This window comes from Ovis canadensis, chromosome 10 (genome assembly GCF_042477335.2).
Source record: "Ovis canadensis isolate MfBH-ARS-UI-01 breed Bighorn chromosome 10, ARS-UI_OviCan_v2, whole genome shotgun sequence".
In the NCBI taxonomy this organism is placed as follows: domain Eukaryota; kingdom Metazoa; phylum Chordata; class Mammalia; order Artiodactyla; family Bovidae; genus Ovis; species Ovis canadensis.
The window spans coordinates 25687686-25712152 of NC_091254.1; the positions used below are offsets into that span (position 1 = coordinate 25687686).

The 24467-nt window shown below is 40.6% G+C and overlaps 2 protein-coding genes across 13 annotated transcripts in view; one reads left to right on the forward strand and one right to left on the reverse strand.

The window, feature by feature from the left end:
• Window positions 1–597, reverse strand: part of ELF1 (E74 like ETS transcription factor 1) — a 117812-nt gene extending 117215 nt beyond the window's left edge. Inside the window, exon 1 of the mRNA XM_069602176.1 lies at window positions 20–597. The gene's annotated coding sequence lies outside the window, so the exon portion shown is untranslated. The remainder of the gene's footprint in view (window positions 1–19) is intronic.
• WBP4 (WW domain binding protein 4) lies at window positions 409–23256 on the forward strand. Of its 12 annotated transcripts, none has more exons than XM_069602188.1 (11): window positions 669–841; window positions 1753–1825; window positions 1981–2086; window positions 4224–4286; window positions 4376–4499; window positions 6416–6583; window positions 7806–7852; window positions 8310–8385; window positions 10188–10393; window positions 14543–14760; window positions 21992–23256. In XM_069602188.1, the coding sequence occupies exons 5-11, from the start codon at window positions 4439–4441 to the stop codon at window positions 22200–22202; spliced, it is 987 nt and encodes a 328-aa protein (XP_069458289.1). In that variant the 5' UTR covers window positions 669–841; window positions 1753–1825; window positions 1981–2086; window positions 4224–4286; window positions 4376–4438; the 3' UTR covers window positions 22203–23256. The 12 variants fall into 12 exon arrangements, with proteins under 12 accessions (XP_069458283.1, XP_069458282.1, XP_069458290.1 ...); XM_069602183.1 differs by lacking the exon at window positions 21992–23256 and adding an exon at window positions 19279–21160; XM_069602178.1 differs by lacking the exon at window positions 669–841 and adding an exon at window positions 1656–1680.
• Window positions 23257–24467: the final 1211 nt, after the last annotated feature.

The window sequence follows — 24467 nt, forward strand, 5'->3', positions numbered from 1 at the left end:
AAGCTCCGCGGTGACTCACCTGACAAGAGCGAACGCCGCCGCCGCCGCCGCCCCAGCTCCACCACCCGCAGCCGCCGCCGCCTCGGGGCCGCCGCCGCCTGCTCCCCAGCTCCCCACGCGCTCGCGAGCCCGGGAGCGCGCCTGGCAGGAGCGCGCGGGCGACCCAGCGGTGGGGCGGGGTCGCTCCGCCGGCTGAGGAAAAGTTCTGAGGCCAAGCCCAGCGACTCTCGGCCCCGAAACCAGCTCTTTCACCTTTCTTTCTTTTTTTTTTTTTTAAACTCCGCCAACGGCCCCCTCCCCAGCCTACGGGTCCGGGCTGCTCCGCCGGTCAAAGTGCGTGCGGACCAGTTGGCAAAGTTGAGGGCGGCGACGTCTCTGGGAACAGCTGTTTGCGTTCGGGGCGGAGGCGGCGCGCGAGCTCCTCGGGCCCCGAGCCAGCGAGCCTAGAAGGAGGTGGAGGTTCTGGACCTCGGGAGGGGAAAAGAGAGAGAGAGAAGGCGAGCTGACGCGGGGACGCGAGACTCGAGCGTGCCCCCAAGTCCCGTCGCGCTCTCGCCCCTGGTCGGCGACCTCAGCCCCTTATAACGACCCCACCTCTCGGGGAGCCGGAGGCCCGCCCCTCGAGGAGGAGCGCAGGGGAGGAGAGCGCGAACGCGGATTGGGTCGCCGGGGCACCCGTAGTCGGGAGCGGCGGAACGCGGGCCCCGGGGACGGCGGGAGGCGTCCGCGCTCCGAGGCTGCGGAGGGCCTCGTGGTGAGCTGGGGCCTGGTTCTCCCCGCGCGGAGAACGCGAGCCTCGCCCGGGGCCGGGGGCGGCCCGCGGAGCGCCTGGTCCAGTCATGTGAGTGGGTTTCTCAGGCTCTCAAACAACGAGGTCTTGTTTCTCCGGGCGGCCCTTCTCCCGCCGGGTCTCTCCCTCCGCCACCGCCCCTCTCCCCCCGCGCGCCCTCGGCCAGGGGCGTGACGGAAGCGCCCTTAACTCGCTCGGGGCCGGCTGCGGACCGGCACGGCCGGTTCTCCCGTCCCGGGGTGGGGACGCGCGGGCTCTGGCAGGGAGCCTGGCGGCCCCTGCAGGTAGGACGGCCGCCGTGGAGCGACAGAGGGCTGCCGCCGCCTCCACCGTCGGGGCCCGCGAGCATCCTCGTTCTGGCGGCGCTTGAACCGTGGGGTGTTGTGAAACCGGAGGGTTGGACTGCGGCCACCGCTGCCGCCTCCGCCTGCTAGAAGCGGCCAGCCCTGGTTAGCTTATGACTTTAATTTTTGGTCTTGCCAGCTGAGAGATCCATTGGCTTTTCCAACTCTCTTGCCTTGAGGCTCAAGAACAAACTATTAACTGATGGTCTCGGAGGAGCCACAGTCTCCCACCAGAAGCGTCTTATGTTTAGTTCTTTGAGTGGAAATAACGATTTAACGTGAACTTTTTGAGTTTCTTCAAGTCTCCTCACCTCCGAAAAGGCCAGAAAGGAATGGATGATCTTCTCCAACATGTTCCTTATTTCTTAACACTGATGACAATAACAAATGATACATTTTTAAAAGCTATTTTGTTGAAGGGAGTTTTAAATACGGTGCAGACTTTTTTACTCTAGTGGCAACAATTTCAGTTGACTGCTTTCAATCGGCTAAATGATAAAGCAGGATGCTGTGTGTAACAAGATTGTGAAGCCTGCATGTCGGATTGTAAGTTGAAGATGTAAATCACGCAAAAATTACCTTTTTAGGTTCTAAATAAACTTGTTTTTTCTTTTCCAGGGCAGACTACTGGAAGTCACAACCAAAGAAATTCTGTGATTACTGCAAGTGTTGGATCGCGGACAATAGGCCTGTATGATGATTCCTCTGTTAGAGAGTCTCCTGATAACTGTGTTCATGCGAGATGTTCTTTGTTGATCTCAACTGAGAGCTTACAAAGTACTTTCATATGCGTTGCTCTTGATTTTTCAAAACATCGAACAATTTCTGTGTTTTCATTCCTTGTAGGAAAGTTGTGAGCCTTCTTTATCATCAGCCCAAATTTGATTATCTACTAAGCCAAATTATTTCTCTCTGGCCCTTCAGTCACATTCAGGAACTGGACATTGAGTTGGTAATCACATTCATGTTTATGAAACACCTAGGTTATGACGGTGCTGTTTGTAATATTGTTGTATACAAAGAAAAGTAAAAGCAGAAAGTCCTTAACTGTAAAAAGAAACGTTATTGTAGTTTTTCTTGTATATTTCTGCTCTATAGGTAGTTAAATATTAATGTAGAGCTTTATATTTCTAAATGCTTAAATTTGAAAGACATCATTATCTTTGTCATGGAATATGAAAACAACAAACTTTAAGCACATTGTTAGTATATCTTTTAGTCCAAACTCACCTTTTAAGACCTAAAAGGAAAGACACCATTGATTTTTTTCACCCCATCTCATGCATGTCTGTGTACTATGTATGTAGTAGATAAATGATAGGGTATTTTTTAGATGTATATTTGTATCCATATTACTTGGTAGAGGTGGATGGGTAAAATAATAGTAACACCATCTGTAACAATGTTATGTTTCTTTGGTAGACATTTATTATTATCTGAAAAGAGTTTGAGTATATTTTTCAGTTTTGTCTTTTTTTATTTCTTCCTGAATAGTTGGTAAAGTTCTTGACTATCTTGTTTGATTTTGCCCATCCTTACCAAAAAAGAAAAGTCACAAGTTTTTAAAACTATGCAAATCACCGATAGCCTCTCTTCCTTGGAAGTATGCAAGCAATTCAGTTAAGCTTTTGAGTTATTTAGAGAAAATAATTCTTTCTAGGATTGTCTTTCTTCATTTCCTTGAATGGCTAATACACATTGATTTAACCTTTAACTAGAAACAATTTATTTTTGATTGGGCCTTTAATATTCTGTGTATAGTAAAATCAACTTTAGGAAACCAAGATATGAAAAATAGAGGATGAATATTTGCTTTACGAAGTCACACTTTAAAGAGGAATTCACAGCAGTACTTTAGAGTAACTCAGCAAGTGCATTAGGTAAGAACTGATTGACAGAACTTTGCAAAGTTAACCAGAAATTTCTTATTTCATACAACACATTTGAAATTTAGAGAGCATTCTTGCTGTTAAATAGGTAATAATATTCACTCCTCAGCTCAGTCCCCATCCATCCAGTTACCATCATTCCTCATAGGTTACCCCTGTTTTCATATTCTTGTCTGTGCTTCCATATTTGTATCTAAATGTTTCTGTAGATTCCAGTGTGCATAGAAGGTAGCATGCTGTTTACACTGTCGTGCACCACAGTTGTTTTATTTTTTTAATTGGATAGCATATCTTGATGCTCTTTTATCATCAGTGTATAAGGAGCTCCTTTGTTCTCTATTACAGCGTCCTAATTTTAGGTTGCCCCGCATAGGAGTTTTACGTTTTATACCATTACCACATTGTATGATAGTATTTGTTTACAATTTGAAAGGCATTTTTTAATGCCTGCTTTTCTCTCAATTTGGAGAAGTTGAGAATCATTGTTTATTCTTTTTTTTTTAGCATAATGTGGCAAATAGAGCAGTACAAATTCTAGACTCATCGGTTGTGACATTTTATGTTGACGGGTGTTTTTCTTTGTTTTTTTAATTTAGTTTATTTCTTTTTGGCTTTGCTGGGTCTTTGTTGCTACACTCCGACTTTCTCTCGTCGTCACGCGTGGACTTCTCGTTGCAGTGTCTTCTCTTGTTACGGAGCACAGGCTCAGTAGTGGTGGTGCACTGACTTAGTTGCTCCTCAGCGTGTGGGATCTTCCCAAACCCGCATCTCCTGCATTGGCAGGCAGGCTTTTCACCACTGAGCCACCAGGGAAGCCCCAAGAGGTGTTTCTTGAAGTGTGAAGTTTGTTTTTTTTTCCACTCCTCTTTGGGCTTCGTGTCTTGCTCTAGCCCTCATTACAGTTGTATTCAGTAGATTAGTCATCGAGGGTACCTTGTATACTTCTCTATTAATATGGTTGTCACAGTTTATTTTAAGCACCAAAGGAAACCTTGTCAGAGGGCATAATAATAAATAATGTGGTTTAGTTCCTTAGCATCATTTGATTAAAAGGGCCAGTTTGCATGAACATTAATTTTATCTTTTCTGCCAGCTGTACTTCAATTTTGTTATGTTCCATTTCCCTATTTACTGTTTCTTTGCTATGAACATTATGATGTGTAGTTTTCCTTTGTGTTCTTTTTTTTTTTAACCTTCAAGAGCATTGAATTTCATGAAAGAGGAAAGAATCATAAAGAAAATGTGGCGAAGAGGATCAGTGAGGTAATCTAGTTTGTTTCTTTCTTTGCCGGTTTTTCTCTGTAAATATCAGCCCTCTATCTAGCATTCACTTTTATATGTGTCTTACACAGATTAAACAGAAAAGCCTGGATAAGGCAAAGGAAGAAGAAAAGGCCTCAAAGGAGTTTGCTGCAATGGAGGCAGCTGCCCTGAAAGCATACCAGGAGGATTTGAAAAGGCTTGGCTTAGAGTCAGGTAAAAAAGCAGCCAGCATGTTTTAAATGTAACATCACAGGTCGTGCTAAGTGAGCTCTTACTGTTTCCATAGAGAAGTTATACACTCGGTATACTCTTAGTGCTTTGCCTGTGTATCACATCCCTATTTAGACTGTGGGACTTCTGCTCATGCACTTTTCATTTTGCTTTTGAAGCTTCATCTTTCAATACCTCCGTTCACGACAGCTGTATTACGCTAGGGGTTACCTAGCCCTTGCTCTTAGGCCAGTAGTTCATTTCAGAGACACTTGAGTTTTCATGGATCCTAATTTTTTGGCTAAATGGATCTATTCATTTAAAAAATAGGCCTTGCCTTATAACCCCAGTTCACTTTATCCATACCTTCAAAACTATGAATCATGTTTATTTATGTAGTTGAACTATAGTGAATTAAACTTTTGTGGACAGATAATTGACTTTACTACTAGAAAGTCGTTTTGTTTTTTGTTGTTTTTTTTTTTTTTACTTTTTAATTTTTTTATTGACTGTTAGACACATTATGTAAATTTAAGGTTCACAGTATGGTAGCGTGATAGATTGGAGAAGGCAATGGCACCCTACTCCAGTACTCTTGGGGTCGCAGAGAGTCAGACAGGACTGAGAGACTTCACTTTCACTTTTCTCTTTCATGCATTGGAGAAGGCAGTGGCACCCCACTCCAGTGTTCTTGCCTGGAGAATCCCAAGGACGGCGGAGCCTGGTGGGCTGCCGTCTGTGGGGTCGCACAGAGTTGGACATGACTGAAGCGACTTAGCAGCAGCAGCATGACAGATTTATTGTAATGTGATTGCATCATAGCAGTATTTATCATATTACATATCTATGATATTATTGTCTATATTCAAACTGTGCAGTAGATTTCTGGGTTATTTACTACTTACTGCAAATCTGTACTGTGTAACAGCGTCAGTCTTATCCCTCTACCCCCCATCCCCTGGTAACTACCCCTGTTTGCTGTTTTTTACAAGTTTGACTTTTCTAGGTCCCACATATAAGTGATAACGGCATTTGTCTTTCTGTTTCTGGCTTCTTTCACGTAGCATAATGTGTTCAGGGTTCGTCCGTGTTGTTGCAAATGGCAGAGTCCTTTCTGGTGGCTGAATTGTATATGTGTGTATGTGTATATACATGTGTGTATTAAAATGCCGTAGTTTATGTAATTAGTCTCTTCCTGATTAACATTTAGGATTCTTAAAGTTTTTCGCAGTTAGAAAGACTATTTCAGTGAGCGCCCTTATGCAAGCATGTTGTCACAATTTATATCTGTAGGCTTAATTTCAAGAAGTGAAATTGCAGATTTGCAGTGCAAATGTTTTATAAATTGATGAAATCAAGCTGTCGTCACAAATGTTGGGCTGATTTATACTTTTTCTAGAAATAAAATTATTTTATTAACTGATGTTGGAAATAACTATTCCTTTGGAAAAAAGCAAAGCCGTAAAAACTACCTATTTTTTACACCCGTGTAAATACCTGATGGATAAGACTGACTAACAGTGGGTTTGGTTTCATTGTTGATCTAATGCAAAAACAATTGTATGTATTTGCATTTCCTTGATTATTAGTGAAGATAATGTTAATTCTCTGAGTTACCTTTGACTTTTTGCTCATTTTTGAGTTAGAAAGTTAGATTTGTAAGGGATCTTTGTTAGGAACATTAACTCTCTGTCGTATTTGTTATAAAGATTTATTGTTTTGTCTGTCTTATATATATATTTTGGGATGTTCTCCTGGATAGTCTTATATTCTTGCATGTTTCATTTTCCAAATAGGCTTTGTAGTAATGTATCAGGTTCCTAAAGGAACCTTGTCAAGCTTTTGATTGAAATAAAATTATTAAACCAGAAAGGAAAACTTGACATCAGCTACTTCACCCTTCCTTCATCTTTCTCTAGAGATCTCAGAGCCAAGCGTGTCACCAGTAACCAGCACGGTCTCACCCACCTCTGCATCAAATCAGCAGAAAGAAAAGAAGAAAAAGAAAAAAGACCCTTCAAAGGGCAGATGGGTAGAAGGCATTACCTCGGAGGGTCACCATTACTATTATGATCTTATCACAGGAGGTGCGTCATTTAGGCGTAACGACAGTAGAAAATGATAACTGACAGTTTATTTTGTGTTAGAACTTCAGTCATTATCAGAGCACTTTAACAGTGAGAGACTAAACTTTGCATTTTTGCCACAATGGTTAAAAAAAAACAACTATGTGCCCTTTAAAAATGTACCCTTTTCATGGTGATTCAAGGTCATCACTAAAGACTCAATAGTGGGTTCCTTATACACTATAAATATAAATAAATTATGTAGCTTTATATTTTCTCGCTAAAACTTTGTAAATATTTTAACTTTTAGGGGTGTATGAATCACATGGAGAAAGTAGAGAACAAGAAATAGAAAGGGTGGGTACATATATTCAGGGAATGGGTAGAAGAAAAGTTAGGAATGGTTGGGAAGGTAGGAAATGAGACTAGAGAGTTAATGAGGAAAAAAGCCTTGGGCTACCAATATTGCGGGAATTATTAAGATCTCTAGTCACAGTCAATTTTTGACTAGCAGAAACGGTAATAATCTCTTGAGAGTTTGCACTGAGCTGTCAGTGAAGTGCATGTTGTAGTTCAGCAGTGAACCATAAATAATTATATGCTAAATATTGTCTTTGGAGAAGGAAATGGCAATCCACTCCAGTATTCTTGCCTGGAGAAACCCATGGACGGAGAAGCCTAGTAGGTTACAGTCCACGGGGTCGCAAAGAGTCGGACAGGACTGAGCGACTTCACCTAAATATTGTCTTAAATTTACATAGTAATTACTTATTAATTACATTTTCCCCTTTGTGCAGCCTATTCCCTGCTGCCTTTGTCCACCATCCTACTTCATATACTGTTTCTCTTAGCAATGCTTGTTTTTAATTCCTGCATATTTCATTTCTGTCTTGAGTCATTCATTCCATCTTTCACTCTCCCCTGCCCCAAGATGTCAGAAGGCCTTCTCATGCCTTCAAAATTTATCAAACCTGAATTCTAAGAAGTCTTTACGAGACGCCCTACCTGGCTCTAATACTTCTTGTGGACGCACCAGTAACTTCTTATCCTTCATTCTGTCCTCCCTTCGTGGTTACATAGCATTCACATGTATGCTACACAATACTACTCGGGTGTATGTTGCTTCTTTTATTTTTGAATTATGTTTTAAACTACAGACCATAGTATTCATGTTGCATATATTATAAATATTTGCCAAATTATTTTGGAAAGATTTCACAAATACAGTATATTTTGCTTTAAGCATCTCAGTGGGAGAAACCTGAAGGATTTCAAGGAAACTTAAAAAAGGTAACTGAAGCACATTAATAGTATTTTCTTTAGTCTTTAAAGTGATTGTCCTTTGGGATTTTTGTTGGGTTTAGTTCATCGGATTTACTTACAGATAAGCCTCCCAGTCCCCCCAGGCACTTTGCTCCTTTCTTTCTATAATCCTTTTGTTAAAAGGGTGGATGGAAGTGGAAAAGTGTTGTCTACCCTAAGTCTATGCAGGGTGAATGTTATTAGTTGATTTGCAGTCAGTTGCCATTTACATATCCCAGTCAGTCTGCAAAGAACTGTCCAGGTGTTCAGAAGTGAGATATTCCATTCATGAAAGGTGGCTCATGACTAACACAAACGAGCTTCCTGGCCATGATCAGTACCAATTCCCAGGTTTCCATAGGAAAGGAAAGGTTGGCTGACTATCTTAGTTATCTAATATATAACCACATCTTCAATTTATGTTGGGTTTTTTCCCTCCCATTAGGCAACAGGAAAGACTGTGTGGATAGAAGGGCTAAGTGAAGATGGCTATACCTATTATTATAATACAGAAACGGGGGGTAAGTAATACTTTGGATGATCTTTTAAACTGTCTGAAATTGTGCCTAATACTGCTCATTAGCCTGCTGGTGAATTGTCTGAACTTGAGAATTTTAGTGTGCTGCTGCCGCTGCTGCTGCTAAGTCACTTCAGTGGTGTCCAACTCCGTGCGACCCTATGGACAGCAGCCCACCAGGCTCCTCTGCCCACAGGGTTCTCTGGGCAAGAACACTGGAGTGGGTTGCCATTTCCTTCTCCAATGTATTATTTTTTATAATTTAAAAGCATTAATACAGTGGAAAAGCAAAGAGGTTTCTATAATATACTGAGCTGTACATTGTTATTCTCAAGTAACACTGCATTCACAAATTTTACTTCGAAACTCATTTTTACTTTTTCCACTATGATTGGTTTTATCATGATTATTTTAGAAATACAGTCATTACTTTGGAAGATCACCTCATTCAACTTGCCCTCTCCTTTTTCCAAAAACAAAACTGAAGCTACTTTAGCAGCGGTGAAGTCTGTCTAATTTTCACTTTTACTTTAATAATTTCCAGTTACATAAATATTTAGAAAATGTGTAATTATTATTAACCTAATTATTATCTAAGTTTTTCAAATTAAGATTTTATCTAATTTAATTTCATAAAACTAGTCTTCGCAGTAATTATAGTTGATTTCTTCTGCAGTTAAATTTACCAAAATAGCTATAGTGTTGGTGTAACCCTGAGATGGTTGTTTTTGTTGTTTTTTGATTCCTGCTACCCAAAGATTGCTACATAGCATTAAGTCTTTTAGGAGGAAAAGGCCCTTTTCATCTCCAAGTAGATACCCAGTCTGCCCAGTGGTGACAGTGGTTCTATCTCAGTAAACCTGATACACTAAATCTGTATAGACGATATAACTTATAACTCAGGGGTTAGATCTGAGTGAGCTCAGCACACACCTTCTTCCCTTACCAGCTCTGTGATTGTGGGCAAGTCACTGAACCTACAGTTGCTTTTAAGTAGAGTCGATGGTATACCCTGTGAGGTCATGATAGTCATGTGTCTGGAAGGTTCCCCAGACAGTGCCTAGTACATATTAGATGCTTAACAAATTTTTCATGAAAGCTCTTTTGTTACTTGTGTGAAATAGAGGCAAGGAAAAGTAGTGTTTTTCATTATTGTTAGAAAGTTCCCTGCAGATAATAAGGGACTGGACCAATGTGGTTATTAATACAGCCCCTTTTACTCTGAAAACTTTCCCAGTTGAACAATAAATTTTAGCATCACTTTTATTAAACTGAAAATAGAGAATAACTGCAAGATAATTAGAGCTGCTGTCATTTTACTAAAAGCCCAAGAAACCACTGGGTGGCAGTATAGTTCAACTGAGGGTTTTTTCTTTTCTTACGATAAAATGACGAATTTTATTTATTCAGATCCTTGCCATATTATTTCACTTTGTAAAGATCCCAGGGAAAATTTCTGATAAATAAATGTCAGAAAATCTCCTGTGTGTCCATTACCACATTTCCTGAAATTGGTGGTGGTTAAATTTTGAGTCCTCAGAATCTATTACCCAGTTTTTGGGTCTCTTTCCATTGGGGCTGTAGTTGATACATCTAGTGAACCCAGATTGCTTGAATTTAATTTCTGAAAGCTAATAGCAAGATCTTTGAGAATGCTTATTATCTTCTTGATCAAGTGATAGTGTGAAACAGATGCAGTGTTGTCACTTAATAATATCTTGTAAGTGATAGGAAACATTATATTGGAAATTACTTTTAAATAGAGTTGGTAACTAAATAAGATGACTGTTAAAATGTGTTGAATAGAATCCAGATGGGAAAAACCTGATGATTTCATTCCACACTCCGGTGATCTGCCTTCTAGTAAAGTCAATGAAAAGTCACTTGGCACCCTAGAAGAGTCCAAATCATCAGATTCACATGGTGAGTCTGATGGCGAACAAGAAGCAGAAAAGGAGAAAAAAAAAGAAGAGATCCCAACAGAAACACAGAAGCTAATAATAAAGTTTAAGGTAGGTTCTCGGTTCTTTACAACAGTTTGTTAGTTTATAAAAAGACTTATAGACTCTTCAGCTTTCTGGTAGAAGGTGGAAATAAAACCAAGATATGCATGACTTTTGGCACCTGGATAAATGATAGTGGCAAGATAGTAAATTGATTTTTAGACCTCCTTAGTTTGAGACGCCTCTGTAACATCCAGAGAGCTGTCTGAACATGCACGGATGAATGTCTAAGTCTAGAAATGTTAACTTGAGTATCATCAAAATACTAGTAGTAATTTAAGTCTTAGAACAGGTGAAGTAACCTAGAAAAATTACTTTGGGAAACATTAAATATATAAGTGTAAGGGAGAGAGAAGCCCACAAAGCAGAGTGAGGAAAGAATGATTAGAAAGGTATGCAGAGAAGCAGAAGAATCCAATATCCCAGAAGCGTGCATGCCAAGTCGCTTTAGTCGTCTCCGACTCTTTGTGACCCTATGGACTGTAGCCCGCCAGGCTCCTCTGTCCATGGGATTCTCCAGGGAAGAAAACTAGAGTGGTTCAGTTTAGGTAACCCAGGGATTGGACCTGCGGCTCCTGCGTTGCAGGCGGATTCCTTAGCGCTGAGCCCCTGGGGAAGCCCTGGAGTAGAGAGCATCAAGGACTGACTTGGTCTAGAAAAGAAGAAAATGTCCTTTGAATTTTGCTGACAGGGAGTCCTTGATATCCTTTTAGTGGTTAGACCAGAGTTTCAGGAGGTGAAACTCAGATTACAAGAGGATGAAAAGTGGTGCACAGTGTGTATGTGGTTGGGATATGAAATGAAAAGCAGAAATTATAGGATGGTGGCTACACACTCACTTTTAATTGTGAGAGAGCTGTAGTGGTGATGTTTTCCTTAAGAGGAACTCCAAAAGAATACCAACAAGGGTAAGTGAATAGGTTACTCATTCTCTGTAGGAAGGTAGGGCTTTCATTTTCTATAAGGTTTGACTGTAGATCAGTTGCTGTCAGCAAAGAAGTCATGCCTTTTAGCCTCAGCTTACTCGTCTGTAAAGAAATCAAGATTGTTTGCTGAGAGGAACTTTGGGGAGCTTGACAACATTAACAGACTCAAATAATCCCTGAGCCAGGGTGGGAGAGGAAATGACCAAGAAAGAGGATTGACAGGCGGTGCTGCTGAGTGTCCAGCCGTGGTGGGAAAGTAAAACCGACATTTTAATAGTGTTAATAGTATTGCTGGACTTCCCCGATAGCATAGCACGTAAAGAATCCACCTGCCAATGCAGTCTCTTGCAGGAGATGCAAGAGACTTGGGTTTGATCCTTGGGTTGGGAAGATCCCTTGGAGCAGGGCATGGCTACCCACTCCAGTACTCTTGCCTGGGAAATCCCATGGACAGAGGAGCCTGGCGGGCTGCAGTCCATGGGGTCTCAGACACCACTGAGCACGCTCGCTCACAGTAGTATTGCTCGTCCTCCTGCTTTTGGGACCTTTCTGGGAACAATCAGGAGCCTGGATGCCAAAGTGGACAAGATACGTATCATTGATCCACGGTTGAGTACTGGCCTGAGAGGTGAATGAATATCCAGGATGCTGGAGAGAGGGCACTTGTGGCCTTCCCTAGGGTCTTGTCTTTGCCCGCAACTTCTCTACCCACCCCATAAATCTTGGTGGAACTTAGGGTGAAGAATGTATCCAGTTTGTAGAAGAGCAGCAGCAACGCTTTTTGTGTAACATCTATCTCAGTGTTTATAGTTCAATTTAGGTAACCCAGCATCCAATTTGGGACAGATATTATTAACCCCAGGCAAACAAAATATTTCAAAGTATCCGGCCACTTGCCAGAGAAATCAGTAAACACCTTGGTGTTACTGGTCTATAATATTTCTATATTCAGATTTGATCATTGCTTTAAGCAAAATATGGAGTCATACTGTAATAAGGTTTTATTATCACTTTGCAATTTAATCTGTCACAGAGAATATCATTAAGTCTTCATCCACTGAAATAAGGGGTGAATAGTATTCCATGATGTGAATATACAGTGATTAATTCAGCCCTGTGGAGCTGAAATTTTGAATAATCACTAAAGGGACCAGGAGAAGAAATAACTGGAGGCATGTTACTTAGCAGTGTTAGTCTCTGCTGAAATTGGATACCATAAATTCTGAAGGCTCATCAGTTTGTATGTTGTGTGATTCTTTTTTGGTAACACTTGACAGACCAATGGTTGGATAGACCTGGGTTGGAGATTTTTAGATCTTTTACAATAGACAGGCATAGGGACAAAGATATTTAAGGGAGCTAGCAAAGGAATGTCTGTGAAGTGATTCTCTGTGGGCTGCGGCCTGGTAATGAAGAATATGAAGTCTAGATGAGACCAGCAGACTCAGAGCACAGGAAATTAAGGTAACAGAGATAGCAGCAAGGTTGAACAGGAAGTAGCGTAGAAGTAAGGGAGCCAGAAAGCCAACGGAGTGACATTGCATGGGACTTGGAAGATTTCACAAATTATTGTTGAATTTTAAAATCAAATGTAGGAAAATCATGAATAAAGCATATTTTTGAAGGAAATGTTATTCAGCAAAAAAGAAAAAAAGATTTCACAAGTGGGGCATTTCTGAGTGATGACCTAATTCAAATTAACAGGAACATAAACGTGAGGATTTAATACTTGAATACTACCTATGCCGCAGGTGCTACATGTGAGGAAAAACCTTACTAGGTTACTAAAATATAGTGAAGGCCAAAGTCAATGGTTTTGTGCATCACAAAACTGGGTCGGGAATTTTTAAGCTCAAGGATGACCACGAGAGCTTGAGTAGAGAGCACACGGTGCCTGAGTTGCCACTGTCGCCATGTCCATGGAGCAGTGGCCAGAGGTCGTTAGATCACCAAGGATGGAGGACAACGCATAGAAGGTGGTACAGGTCTCAGACGAGGCGTTTAGTAAAACGTTCTCAGTAAAAATGTTTCATTTTAAAAATGACATGGTCTGGAAGCACTCATGATTGCTAGAGAAAGCTGATGCTGTGTCCTGGTTCTGTGATAGCAGCAGCATAAGAGAATGCATTAGCATCCATTCAAAGAATTGCAAACAGAACAGTCCCAGGACTGCCACCCGTGGTAGTACAGTTTGCAGAGAGGCTAAACCAAGCCACAGGGCTTTGTTATCCCAGTTGAAGGAGGCGCCATAAAAGCACCAGCTCTCCCCAGGGGCTCTGCAGAAGCTGCTTCTCCTTCAGGGATGTGTCTTTTCCTAATTTCATGTCATTACCAGTTGTATAGGCCAGTAAATTTCTGGCAGTGTCCTCAACGTGCAGATGGATTTCAGTTAACTCTGATTGGCTGAATGTTAGTTGTTCAGTCGTGCCCGACTTTTTGCAACCCCACGGACTGTAGCCAACCAGCCTCTTCTGACCATGGAATTCTCCAGGCACGAATGCTGGAGTGAGTAGCCATTCCCTTCTCCAGGGGAACCTTCCCAACCCAGGGATCAAACCTGAGTCTCCTGCATTGCCAGCAGATCCTTTACCATCTGAGCCACCAGAAGTTCTTCTCATAGGTAATGGGTATAGAAGGGCCCAGTGACATGGCAGTAAATTCAGAAGGGGCGCAGTATAAAGGAAGGTCACTGTTGGACATGTGAGGAAGGAGAGAAAGCTGTAAAGTGGAGAAGAGAGGATAAATAGGGCCTGTGCTCATCTCTTAAGTGTGAAACAGGTAGAGGGGTCATGGTGTATTTTAACAGCCTTGGCCGTGGTATGTTAGCATTTTAGACATAATGAAAAACCTAATCAAGCATTAAAGAAGTCCTTTCATGTACATTTGTTGTGTTATGTGCAAATTTGAACTATTGTGTTAATGTATTATTATTTATAGATCAGTAACAAGACTGTGGGGTCGCTAAGAGTCGGACACGACTGAGCGACTTCACTTTCACTTTTCACTTTCATGCATTGGAGACGGAAATGGCAACCCACTCCAGTGTTCTTGCCTGGAGAATCCCAGGGACGGGAGAGCCTGGTGGGCTGCCGTCTATGGGGTCGCACAGAGTTGGACACAACTGAAGCAACTTAGCAGCAGCAGCAGCAGAAAGACTATATTAAAGAAATTTTTGACCCTGGCAGTTTTCTTTGAGGTTTGTTACTAATATTTCTTGACTTTGACATTCCAGGAAAAAAATAAAAATAGTAATAAAAGAACTGAACCAGAAACACAGAAAGAAAAAAATACCCAAGGGAAGAATTCATCAGGTCCAAGTGAAGAAAAACCCAAAGAAAAAAATACCCAAGGGAAGAATTCATCAGGTTCAAATGAAGAAAAACCCAAAGCTCATAAAAAGCCAAACCCATATGGAGAATGGCAGGAAATTAAACCAGAAGTTGAGTCCCAGTAAGTACCTGAAACTTAATCCAACATATAAGTTAATCCTGTCCCATATTATTGTAAGTATTTTATGTCTCAGTACTTCCGTAAATTGTAGTACTTAATTTCAGGAATACGGTGCTCATTAAAAAGTGTAGCTCATTTCTTTTATTTCTAGAGTGGTTTTATTTTCTCTAATTAAATATTTTAAAATGTAAACTAATGTTTATTTTTTAAAGTAAAACTAAGCATTGCTTTCATTCTTACCAAGACAAGACGTTTCTGTTGACCACACCAACATGCCATATACATAGGAGTATTTTCACACTCACCAGGGTTATTCTATCAGAGAAGCAAATGTCTGCATATCTAGTACATGCCTCATGGAATCTATCTAAAGGCAAGAAAACAGCCCTTGTTTTGTTAATGTATTGAAAACGGCTTATGACACTTCACCCAAGGTTTTAAGTTTTTATTTATAAAGCAGAGCAGTTTTATCAACTAAACAAGGTCATGGTAGAAATGTTACCTGGTTTACATGATTAGCTTATGTGTTCATATCACGTATTGTCTTTGGATCATTTACACAATGAAAGGAAAACGTCACCCACACTTTCACACACTGGTGTTTCTTAAATGCTTAAAAAGTATCTGAGTGGGAAAAAAGTATCTGTATGAATTAAACAGTTTTTCTCCAAAACACTAGTGCTGTGGAATCTTTTATAGTGAAATTATTCATTGTTAGACTGTACTGTGATGGAAAAGTCATATTTTCACAAGGTGGAGGAGTGCAAGTTTCAGGCAGCTTTATATACGGTGCTAATGAGAAGTGATTCCTTAGTGGTAGCATACAGGATATACCTGAACTATTAAAGTGTCTTTAGCAAATATTCAGGTTTTATTTATGTTATTTAATGAAACATTAGGAAGTATGTATTTAATGCTGCATAGTGCCAGGGACCAAAGTATATTGACTGTATATATTGAAGTTGCAGAAATAATAGACTGCGTTACTTACTTGGGCTCATAAGTGATTTACAATAGGAGAATGGTCTTCTTATACCAACATCACCTATACTTTAAAGTTGAGATTTCTTAAAATTTGAGTATTTTGTTTTCCCTGTGATAAGTTTACTGAGAAGCCATTCTTCTTAACGTCAACCAGTTTAACAGGTGATGGATTGTGTCTGACTTCCTAAGTAGATTTACTGGTGAGGTTGAAACTTTTTTTCATATGCCTGTATTTATTAGTGTTTTGTATTTACTCTTCTGTGAATTATCTGTTCATATGCTTTGCAAATTTTTCTGTTAAGGTATTAGTCTTTCCTTACTTGGATAAGATTTCTGTGTAGTGCAGAAGCTAACCATTTATTAGCAGAAGAACTTGTAGTTTGACTTTTAGCTGTGCTTATAATGGTTTTAGATGTGTCGGATTTTGTAATGTTTAACTAGTCTGATTTCTTTTCTTTTCCTTTGTGATCGGTTTTATTGCTATTACACATTTTCATCTAAAAGTCAAGTTTATAATTATATTTCCTCCTGATTTGTATGGCCTTACTTCTTTTTTGTGTAATTATTTAATCCATCTTTAATAATTTTGATACATTGTATGAGATAAGATTCTAAAATAATTTTTTACCTTCCCTGGCAAACCAATTCTGCCAGTACCATTCTTCCCCCCCGCCTTTTTTTTTTTTTCGTTCTTCCCCATTTTTAAGTGGCCTTTTTTTAATCTGTGTTTAACTCTTAAATTTATCAATTTGCCTCTGACTACCTATTGTTCCATTAATCCATCTGTCTTTGTGACAGTACCATAAAGATTTAATTACTGTGATTTAATATATCCTTTTATATGATACATATTGATATCTCATGGTTTATCCTTGTATTTTTTTTCCAAATTTTATTAAGTAGTCTCTTCCTGTTTTTTCCAAGTTAGTCATTTGCAGGCGTTCAACAAGTATAGAATCTATATAAATATTATGAATAAATTATGGCAACAATATTGTTTTCAGTATTTCATATTTTCATCAAAAAACTATTGTTCCCTTTTACTGTTTTTACTCATGGCATTTTGTAGAATTTTCTATCCAGCTTTTGTCTGTAAGCCTCATGTTTGCAACCCCAGGACTAAAAACAGTGACGGGCACATAATAGGTGTCTGTGAGCTCAGTCACTCAGTCATGTCTGACTCTGGGGCTCCATGGACTGCAGTCCGCCAGGCTCCTCTGTCCATGGGATTTGTCTAGTGGTTCACAGGGGCACGTGGCAGCCCTGGATCCAGGGGGTGTGTCACCACTTTAGCTCCGGGCACTAGGATCCCACGGCTGTGTGGTCATCAGCAGACACTACCGGGCTTCCCCAGGGGCTGTTGGGGTCTTCAGGAGCACTTCCAGGTTCAGCAGCCAGAGGCCGGGACAGGCAGTGGCGGTGTCTGGCTCTGGCCGGGTTCAGAGACTCAGCTGCAGGGCCACCTGAGATGCTTGTGGGTATAGTGGGCCGGCAGGCAGCAAGGGCCAGGGTCAGCTACAGGTTCACCGGCAGCTTCAGGGACCCTGGCTATTGGGGTGCTTCCTCATGGCTACACAGTCTCCCCCTGAGTATACGCACTGTGGTGGAGGATGGCGTCCGGGGTCAGGCTGGGGGAATGCCAGTGTGCTGCCACAGGGATTGGTTCCTGAGGAGCAGGGCTGTGCAGGCCAGTGACAGAAGACAGGACCTGATTCAAGCCCACAAGCCAGCAACTGCAGAGACCCGGACTGTTGGCATCATCTCCCGTGTGCATTGCTCCCCTCTGGGCAGTGGAGGCTGGTGACGGGTGGCAGGGCAGCAGCATGCAAGCACACCGCTGGAGGAGCTCGCCTCAAGCGTGCCAGCAGCCGTGGCGTCAGCCGTGGGAGGGCAGTCCAGGGTGCCATCTTGCACAGCACCCTGAGCTGACTGCAGTGAGGAGGGCGAAGGGACGGAGGCAGCTGGCATCAGCGAGCACGAATAGCTGTGCACCAAGGTACCTGCTGAAATCTGGGGCGTCCGCAGCAGCTGTGAGGTCTCTTGGCGCTCTCTGCAGCAGCAGAAGCGGCTTGTTTGTCCATAGCACAGGCCACTGCCACTCCTTGTCTGCTCTCTGTAGTCCCGGGGGTTTTTTCTCTTTTCCTATCCATCTCTGTAGGTCCCAGCTTCGCCACTGTGGGTGGGGTGAAACCTAAGCAGGATGTGGCCCAAAAGACTGCATCAGCTGGTCTTACCCCTCTCGTCTTTTCTTGGTGAGGGGAGCTCTTTCCAGCTGGAAGGTTTCCTCTTGTCTCTGAGCATTGTCGGCCTGGGGAATGGGATGATGCAAACAAAGGGAGGTTGTCTTTTTTCTCTTCTTTTGCAATTATTCTCATGGTGTTTCATCCCATTATGTTGCTTAAGTTTCCTAAATGGACTCAAGCAGTTTTTCTTCATGGATAGCTGTCTAATAGTTGATCATTTTGTGGGGATGGAGACTAGGTTTTTTAAATGTTTTTCCTTATTGAATCAGCCCTTATTTTTAATTGTCTATTGAATTACATATCCATTTATTAATGGATTTTTCTGCTGCTTCATTTCTACCTCTAATTTTCTTCCTCTGACTCCTCTTAAGTTTCTTTGTGTTTGTTCTTTATTCAGGTGAACACTTAAGACTGTTGTCGGGGTGAGGAAGGGGTCTGTTCTTAGTTCTTACTGAAACTGATTAAAGCTATATTGTGTCTTAGTATAATTCTGTCCGTATATCACATAAACTTTGAAAGATGCTTTCTTGATTTCATTGTATTTGTAATAGTTTAATGTCATGTGTTTGCTTACTTTTTTGACTTGGTGGTTTTCCAAAAGGACTTATTTTTCAAACTCTTATGTAGGTTGGTTTGTTTTTTCACCTTTATTACATTGTGTTCAGATACTATAACCTTTACAATGTTTGCATTTTTAATTTGGAAATGACTGTGGTTTTGAGGAAGTGCTTATGTAATTATTTTTGAAGTTATTTGAAAGGAAGGTATATTCTCTGTAATATATTTCATTTATAGTCTCTTACCTTTCTTTCAGACATCTTTTCCTCTGATTATGTCACAAGGGTTTATTCCCTACTTCATTGACACTTCTGTTAGCTTCCACTTAGGAATTTCGTAGGACCATGATTTCAGAAACAGACTCATTCTTTCTCTCTCTCATAATCCTAGTTAGGAAGTAATACTATGATTTGATCACTTTATCAAAATACAACACAAAACACCAAGATTGTGAAGTAAGTGAGTCTGTCATAGACTTTCTTGGATAGAGATTCATTTGTCCAGCCATCAAACCCTTCATTTCTCAAATCTTTCTCTGCTTAGCTAATGGAATATTTTGGTTTCACCTGGAAGCAGAGGGGTCTAGGGGAAGGAATATAGGTTTTAGATAACACAGGCCTAGGTTTTTTGTTTGTTTATTTTTATTTATTTCTTTGGCTGTGCCAGGTCTTCATTGTGGCTTGCAAGATCTTTAGTTGTGGCATGCAAATTAACGAAGCATGTGAATTCTTAGTTGCAGCACTTGGGGTCCAGTTCCCCAACCAAGGATTGAGCCGGGGCCCTCTGCATTGGGAACACAGAGTCTTAGCCACTGGACTGCCAGGGAAGTCCCTGGCCTGGGTTTTAATCCAGGTAATATTACTGCCGTAATGGTTTGGTTGACCAAGTTATTTAACTTCTCTCTAAGGCTCAGCCTCCGCCTCTGTAAAAATAATGAAAAGCCAAGAATGAATACCCCATCAACTTCAGGGGCTGCTAACCTTCTTGGAAAGCACCGTTGTTGGCAATCTAAGGGAAAGTAGCGAAGCAGGAAAAGCCAATAAAAGTTGCATTTGTTGTATATGTTTAATACAGTAAAGAAAAGTTTGGAAGGCGTCTGTATTCAGCACAAATCAGATTTAAGACCTATTCCAGTAAAAGCACACCTGTTTCCTGCATCCCCTCATCAGATTTTGAGGAAATGTTATATAACATCAGGATCTATTGAGATAGCTTCTTCCTCACGTTTGTATTAGTTTTTAGTTTTGCTTTTTCTAGTTTTGAACTCTGCATTACAGATCTGAAATTTTCTTTGTTCTTATATTCTTTGTATTTACATATTTTCTTTTATGTTGTTTTTTGCAGTCCTAGCAAGCTTCCTAACTATTTCAGTTTTTAAAATTATTACAGTGCTCAGAGATCTCTTTTAAGGCTGTGAGTTTATCTATGTGTATATAGAATGGACCATGAAAAGATCTCTCAATACTGTCACCATGGACCTCTCTGCACAGTCTATGTGAGAGGGAAACAAACTTGTTCACATGTCCTTTTAAGATAATTGAATGGAAGAGCATATATTAAATTTAAATTCTAAGCAAACACATAAAAATCATGTGTCTGCAGTTATCAAGAGCCATAGTTAATGAGAAATCACTGTGAAGGTCTCTGACTTTTGTCTCCGCTTTCCTCTGACTTGCCTGCCTTTCTCAGGCAGGATCTCCCCACTTGGTAGCAAAGCTTTCATCTTATCTCATACTGACAAAGATTCCAGCGATAAAGAAGTGCTGCTTTACCAGTTCCCAAAGTGGCCCTGTTTAGCTTTCATCAGATACCCAGTTCCCTTTCCTGAGCTAACCACTGTGAATTCTGACTGGACATGAGCTGAATTAAGCTCAAAACTCAGAGAAGAAGAAAGAGGTCGTTTCCAAAAGGGGGGAAAAAAAGAAAACTTAAGGCGTTCTAGTACTAAAAAAGACACTAGAAAAGCCCAAACAGAGTATTTTTACTCCAGGTACCTGGTGCATAGTCTGGTTTACAGTATACATTCAGTATGGACGCTCCTGTTAGAATAACTACTACTCGAGGAACTTGCCTAACAGTCCAGCGGTAAGCCTCCATGCTTCCGATGTTGGGGATGCCAGTTCAGTTCCTGGTCAAGGAACAAAGGACCCCGCATGCCACGTGGTGTGTCCAAAAGGAAAAAGGATAACTACTACTCTAGATCTGCCGTTACCTTTCAGACTGCTCCTGGCCCCTGGGAAAGGTTTTCCTGTTTCCAAGGATCAAGATGAATGACTACATTACACGGGTTCTTCTGAGATTGGAGGGGTGTGATCTTTACTAATCCTCATTGTTCTTAGATGGGGAGTTCTCAGTTCTTGATATCTGAGACTTCTAACATTTAAATCATCCCTTTGCCTTTTTATTCCTTTTTCTCTCCTGTCATCACTCTTCCTTTCATGCTGACCAGGTAATCTTTTGGTTTCAAGTGAAAATTTTGAGTTACTTTAAATTTTAAGAAGAGGTTAATGGAACTTCCTGGCAGTCCAGTGGTTAAAGACTCTGAAATTCCACTGCAGGGAGCCTGGGTTCAACTCCTGGTTGGGGAACTAACATCCTCACAAGAAAAAAAGAAAGGAAGAAGGTTATTAGTTCAAAAATTCCCAGAAAGGTTCTCCCTACAAGCCACAGGAGAGGTGGGAATTGGGCTGGGCCTCACAGATAGCTGGAACCAGGCCTGAGACATTGGCAGGATTCTCCGTCTCCCATCCTGCTTTTCTTTGCCGGCCTTATTCTCGTATCACTACAGAACTCCTTTCTCTGAGTAGGAGAATGTATGGTCCCCAACAAGTTTTATATGCTTAGCCACTAGAGACGTAAATATAATGGTCTTCCTGGTCCATGTTCAAAAAGCTCATGGCTGGAACGAATGGCTGTGGTGTGACTTAATGCTCTTTCACAGACCAGTTGACTATGTCAAGGGTAGAGACTATGATAGGCTCATACTAATCGGGTACTGATCTCTGGACTAGTCATCTGATTATTTATAACAGCCAAGTAGGTAGTCCTGCTACACCAGGACATTGAGAGTCCATGGTTTTCGTCGTGTGCTGTGAAAGCCTTCAGAATCCTTCTCCGTCCATGGCAAAATCCCTTTTCATAGATGCTGCTCATTTATATATATTCTCATATATAAGTACAAGTGTTTCCTTCAATGATATACCCAATAGGAACAAAAGAATAGAAGGGATTTTTCCTTGTATGTCCACCTATATGGATGCTCAGTATCTTAAGTAATATTATAAAATCAGTATTTTAAAATAATCACCTTCTCCAAAATGACCAGCTTCTAATTTCCAGTATTATCATTAGAAAGATGACCTTAAGGTTTTGGTGGACTCATATATTATGTAAAAGTTTGTTTTACATTGTCAAATAGTGGTTTTATTTTTTTCTTTCTGTTCCAGTGAGGAGGTAGATTTGGAGCTTCCAAGCACTGAAAATGAATGTGTATCAACTTCGGAGGCTGATGCTGCTGGGGAACCCCAACTGGTTTTTAAAGAAAAAACAGTCACTTCTCTTGGAGTCGTGGCAGATGGAGTGGCCCCAGTCTTCAAAAAGAGAAGAATTGAAAATGGAAAGTCTAGAAATTTAAGGCAACGAGGTGATGATCAGTAATTATAAGAAAGCGCTTAATGTGTGCTTTTCGGACATAATGGAGACTGTACATCTTTAAAAGCTCCTTTGTGTTTGTTTTACATTATTTAAGTGATAAAAATTTAGACTTACTCTGAATGTATTTTATGTGAATTTAAAATAAATCTTTTTCATGTGAAATTGATTTTTGTTCCTAAAATGGAAGCCTACCACATTGCTTTGTAATACAGTGTATTATCTTCAGTGTCCAAAAACTGGTAATTATGTCATAATATAAGATGCTATGTATCTGTTATTTAAAACGTTTATCCCATTCTTCCTCTTATGAACATACTTGTACTGCACTGAAAATGAATTACCTTTGCACACTGATATTATCCAGGAAATAAGAATTATACCACAAAAGAGAAGATTCGTAGTCCATGATGATTCAGTTTTGAGGATCCTGTCAGAAAGGCTCATGTAGAAAGTATATGCATATCTTGCTTACTTTTTTCAACTTAAGGTCAAGGACCAAGAACCAGGACTGTAGCTCAGGTAGTGGTTAATAGGGAATGAAAATCGGACCAAAGGAAGATAAGTGTGTCTGCCTGGTTCAGTGCAAAGCAATAGCCATTGCATCAGCATTTTCACCTTCAGCCAGGCACTGTGCTAGGAACTGGGGGTGTGACGGTTCTTCACAAATTCTCATTCAAACAGAATCCTTTTCCCCAGTCGTGCACTCTGTGCACCGGCCTTCTATGTACTGGAAAATATTTTTTAGGGTTTATTTAAAACTCCGTAGATGAAGTCGTGAACAAAAATAGTAAGGTCTCTGACTTCGGTGAAAAGTTTTGGTGTTTCTTCAGACAGATTGGAAATTTCCCATTTCCTGGTTAAATTTCTTGAAAAGTGGAACTTTCTTATTTAATCCATTTGAAATAGGTACCTTCCCTTTATTATTCCAAATTCTTAAGATTATATTTTTTATAAGTTGTACAGTAGTTAACAGTTGGCAGTAAATATTTGTCTTTTTAAGGTTACTAGTGTACATGTAAGAAAATTATAGCTTATTAAAAACTTTTATGAAAGTCAATTAAATAGTTTTTATTTTTTCTTCTAATACTGATCAGTGTCAACTTAGCATTGGTGAGAGAGTATTTGGAGACTTGTATTTGTTTAGTGTACTTATTTGAGTATTTCACGAATGTATAGCATTATGGAGAAGTACATTCTAGAAGCCCATTTGTCATCTAGCTAATAAGCAGTGCGTTTTGGTACTAGGCTTTCCTCAATTGGAAAAGATAGTAAGACCATAAATGGAATACTGCTATGTTTTACACACATATTTGGCTTATATAAAATATGCGAATTTAAAGACATTTTCAAAACCACACCTTATTCTGTGAAGTGTTTCTCTTTGATACATTCTTTATCTCCTTTGCCTTTGCAAGACAATATTCCCAAGTTTAAAGGTCAGTTTGCCTTAAACAGAGACTAGTTTTAAGGATTGCTCAGGAAAGACTTGACAAACACAACAATTTTAGTAAATCCATGAAAAATAATACTTTTCTATTTGCTTTGAAAGAATAAGTAGAAAATATACCAGCTTTAACTTCTTGGATTTTTGCAGAAGTTAAATATTTGATACCTTTTCTTCCATTACCTTTCTATTACATTATTTTGCATGTGCTTTTCTATATATATGCATATGCAGAAGCCCAGTCATGTCCAACCCTGTGACCCCATGGACAGTAGCCCACCAGGCTACTCTGCCCATGGGATTCTCCAGGCAAGGATACCGGACTGGGTTGCCATGCCCTTCTCCAGGAGACTGTCCTGACCCACATCTCCTGTGTCTTCTGTGCTAGCGGGTGGATTCTCTATCACTGCACCACCTGGGAAGCCCTTGTGTGTGTGTGTGTGTGTGTGTGTGTGTGTGTATGTAACTACAAAATCAATGTATTTTTATTATATATATGTATATAAACAGAGAAGTAAGTGGTTTTTTTTTAAAAGAATCCCAATAATCTATGACCTCTTCCCCTATTGCCACGTACATGTAAGAAAATTATAGCTTATTAAAAACACTGTGGGTACAAGTGGATAATCCTTAGGGCACCTGGATCCATCTCAGCACGCAGGCTTCTCTAGTGGTGGTGCTCGAGCTCTAGAGTGTGCGCTGAGGAGTTGCAGTATACAGGCTCTGTAGTTGTGGCACGTGGGATCTTAGTTCCCCAAAAAGGGATTGAACCCAGGTCCCCTTCACTGGCAGCAGAATCTTAACCACTGCATGACCAGGGAAGG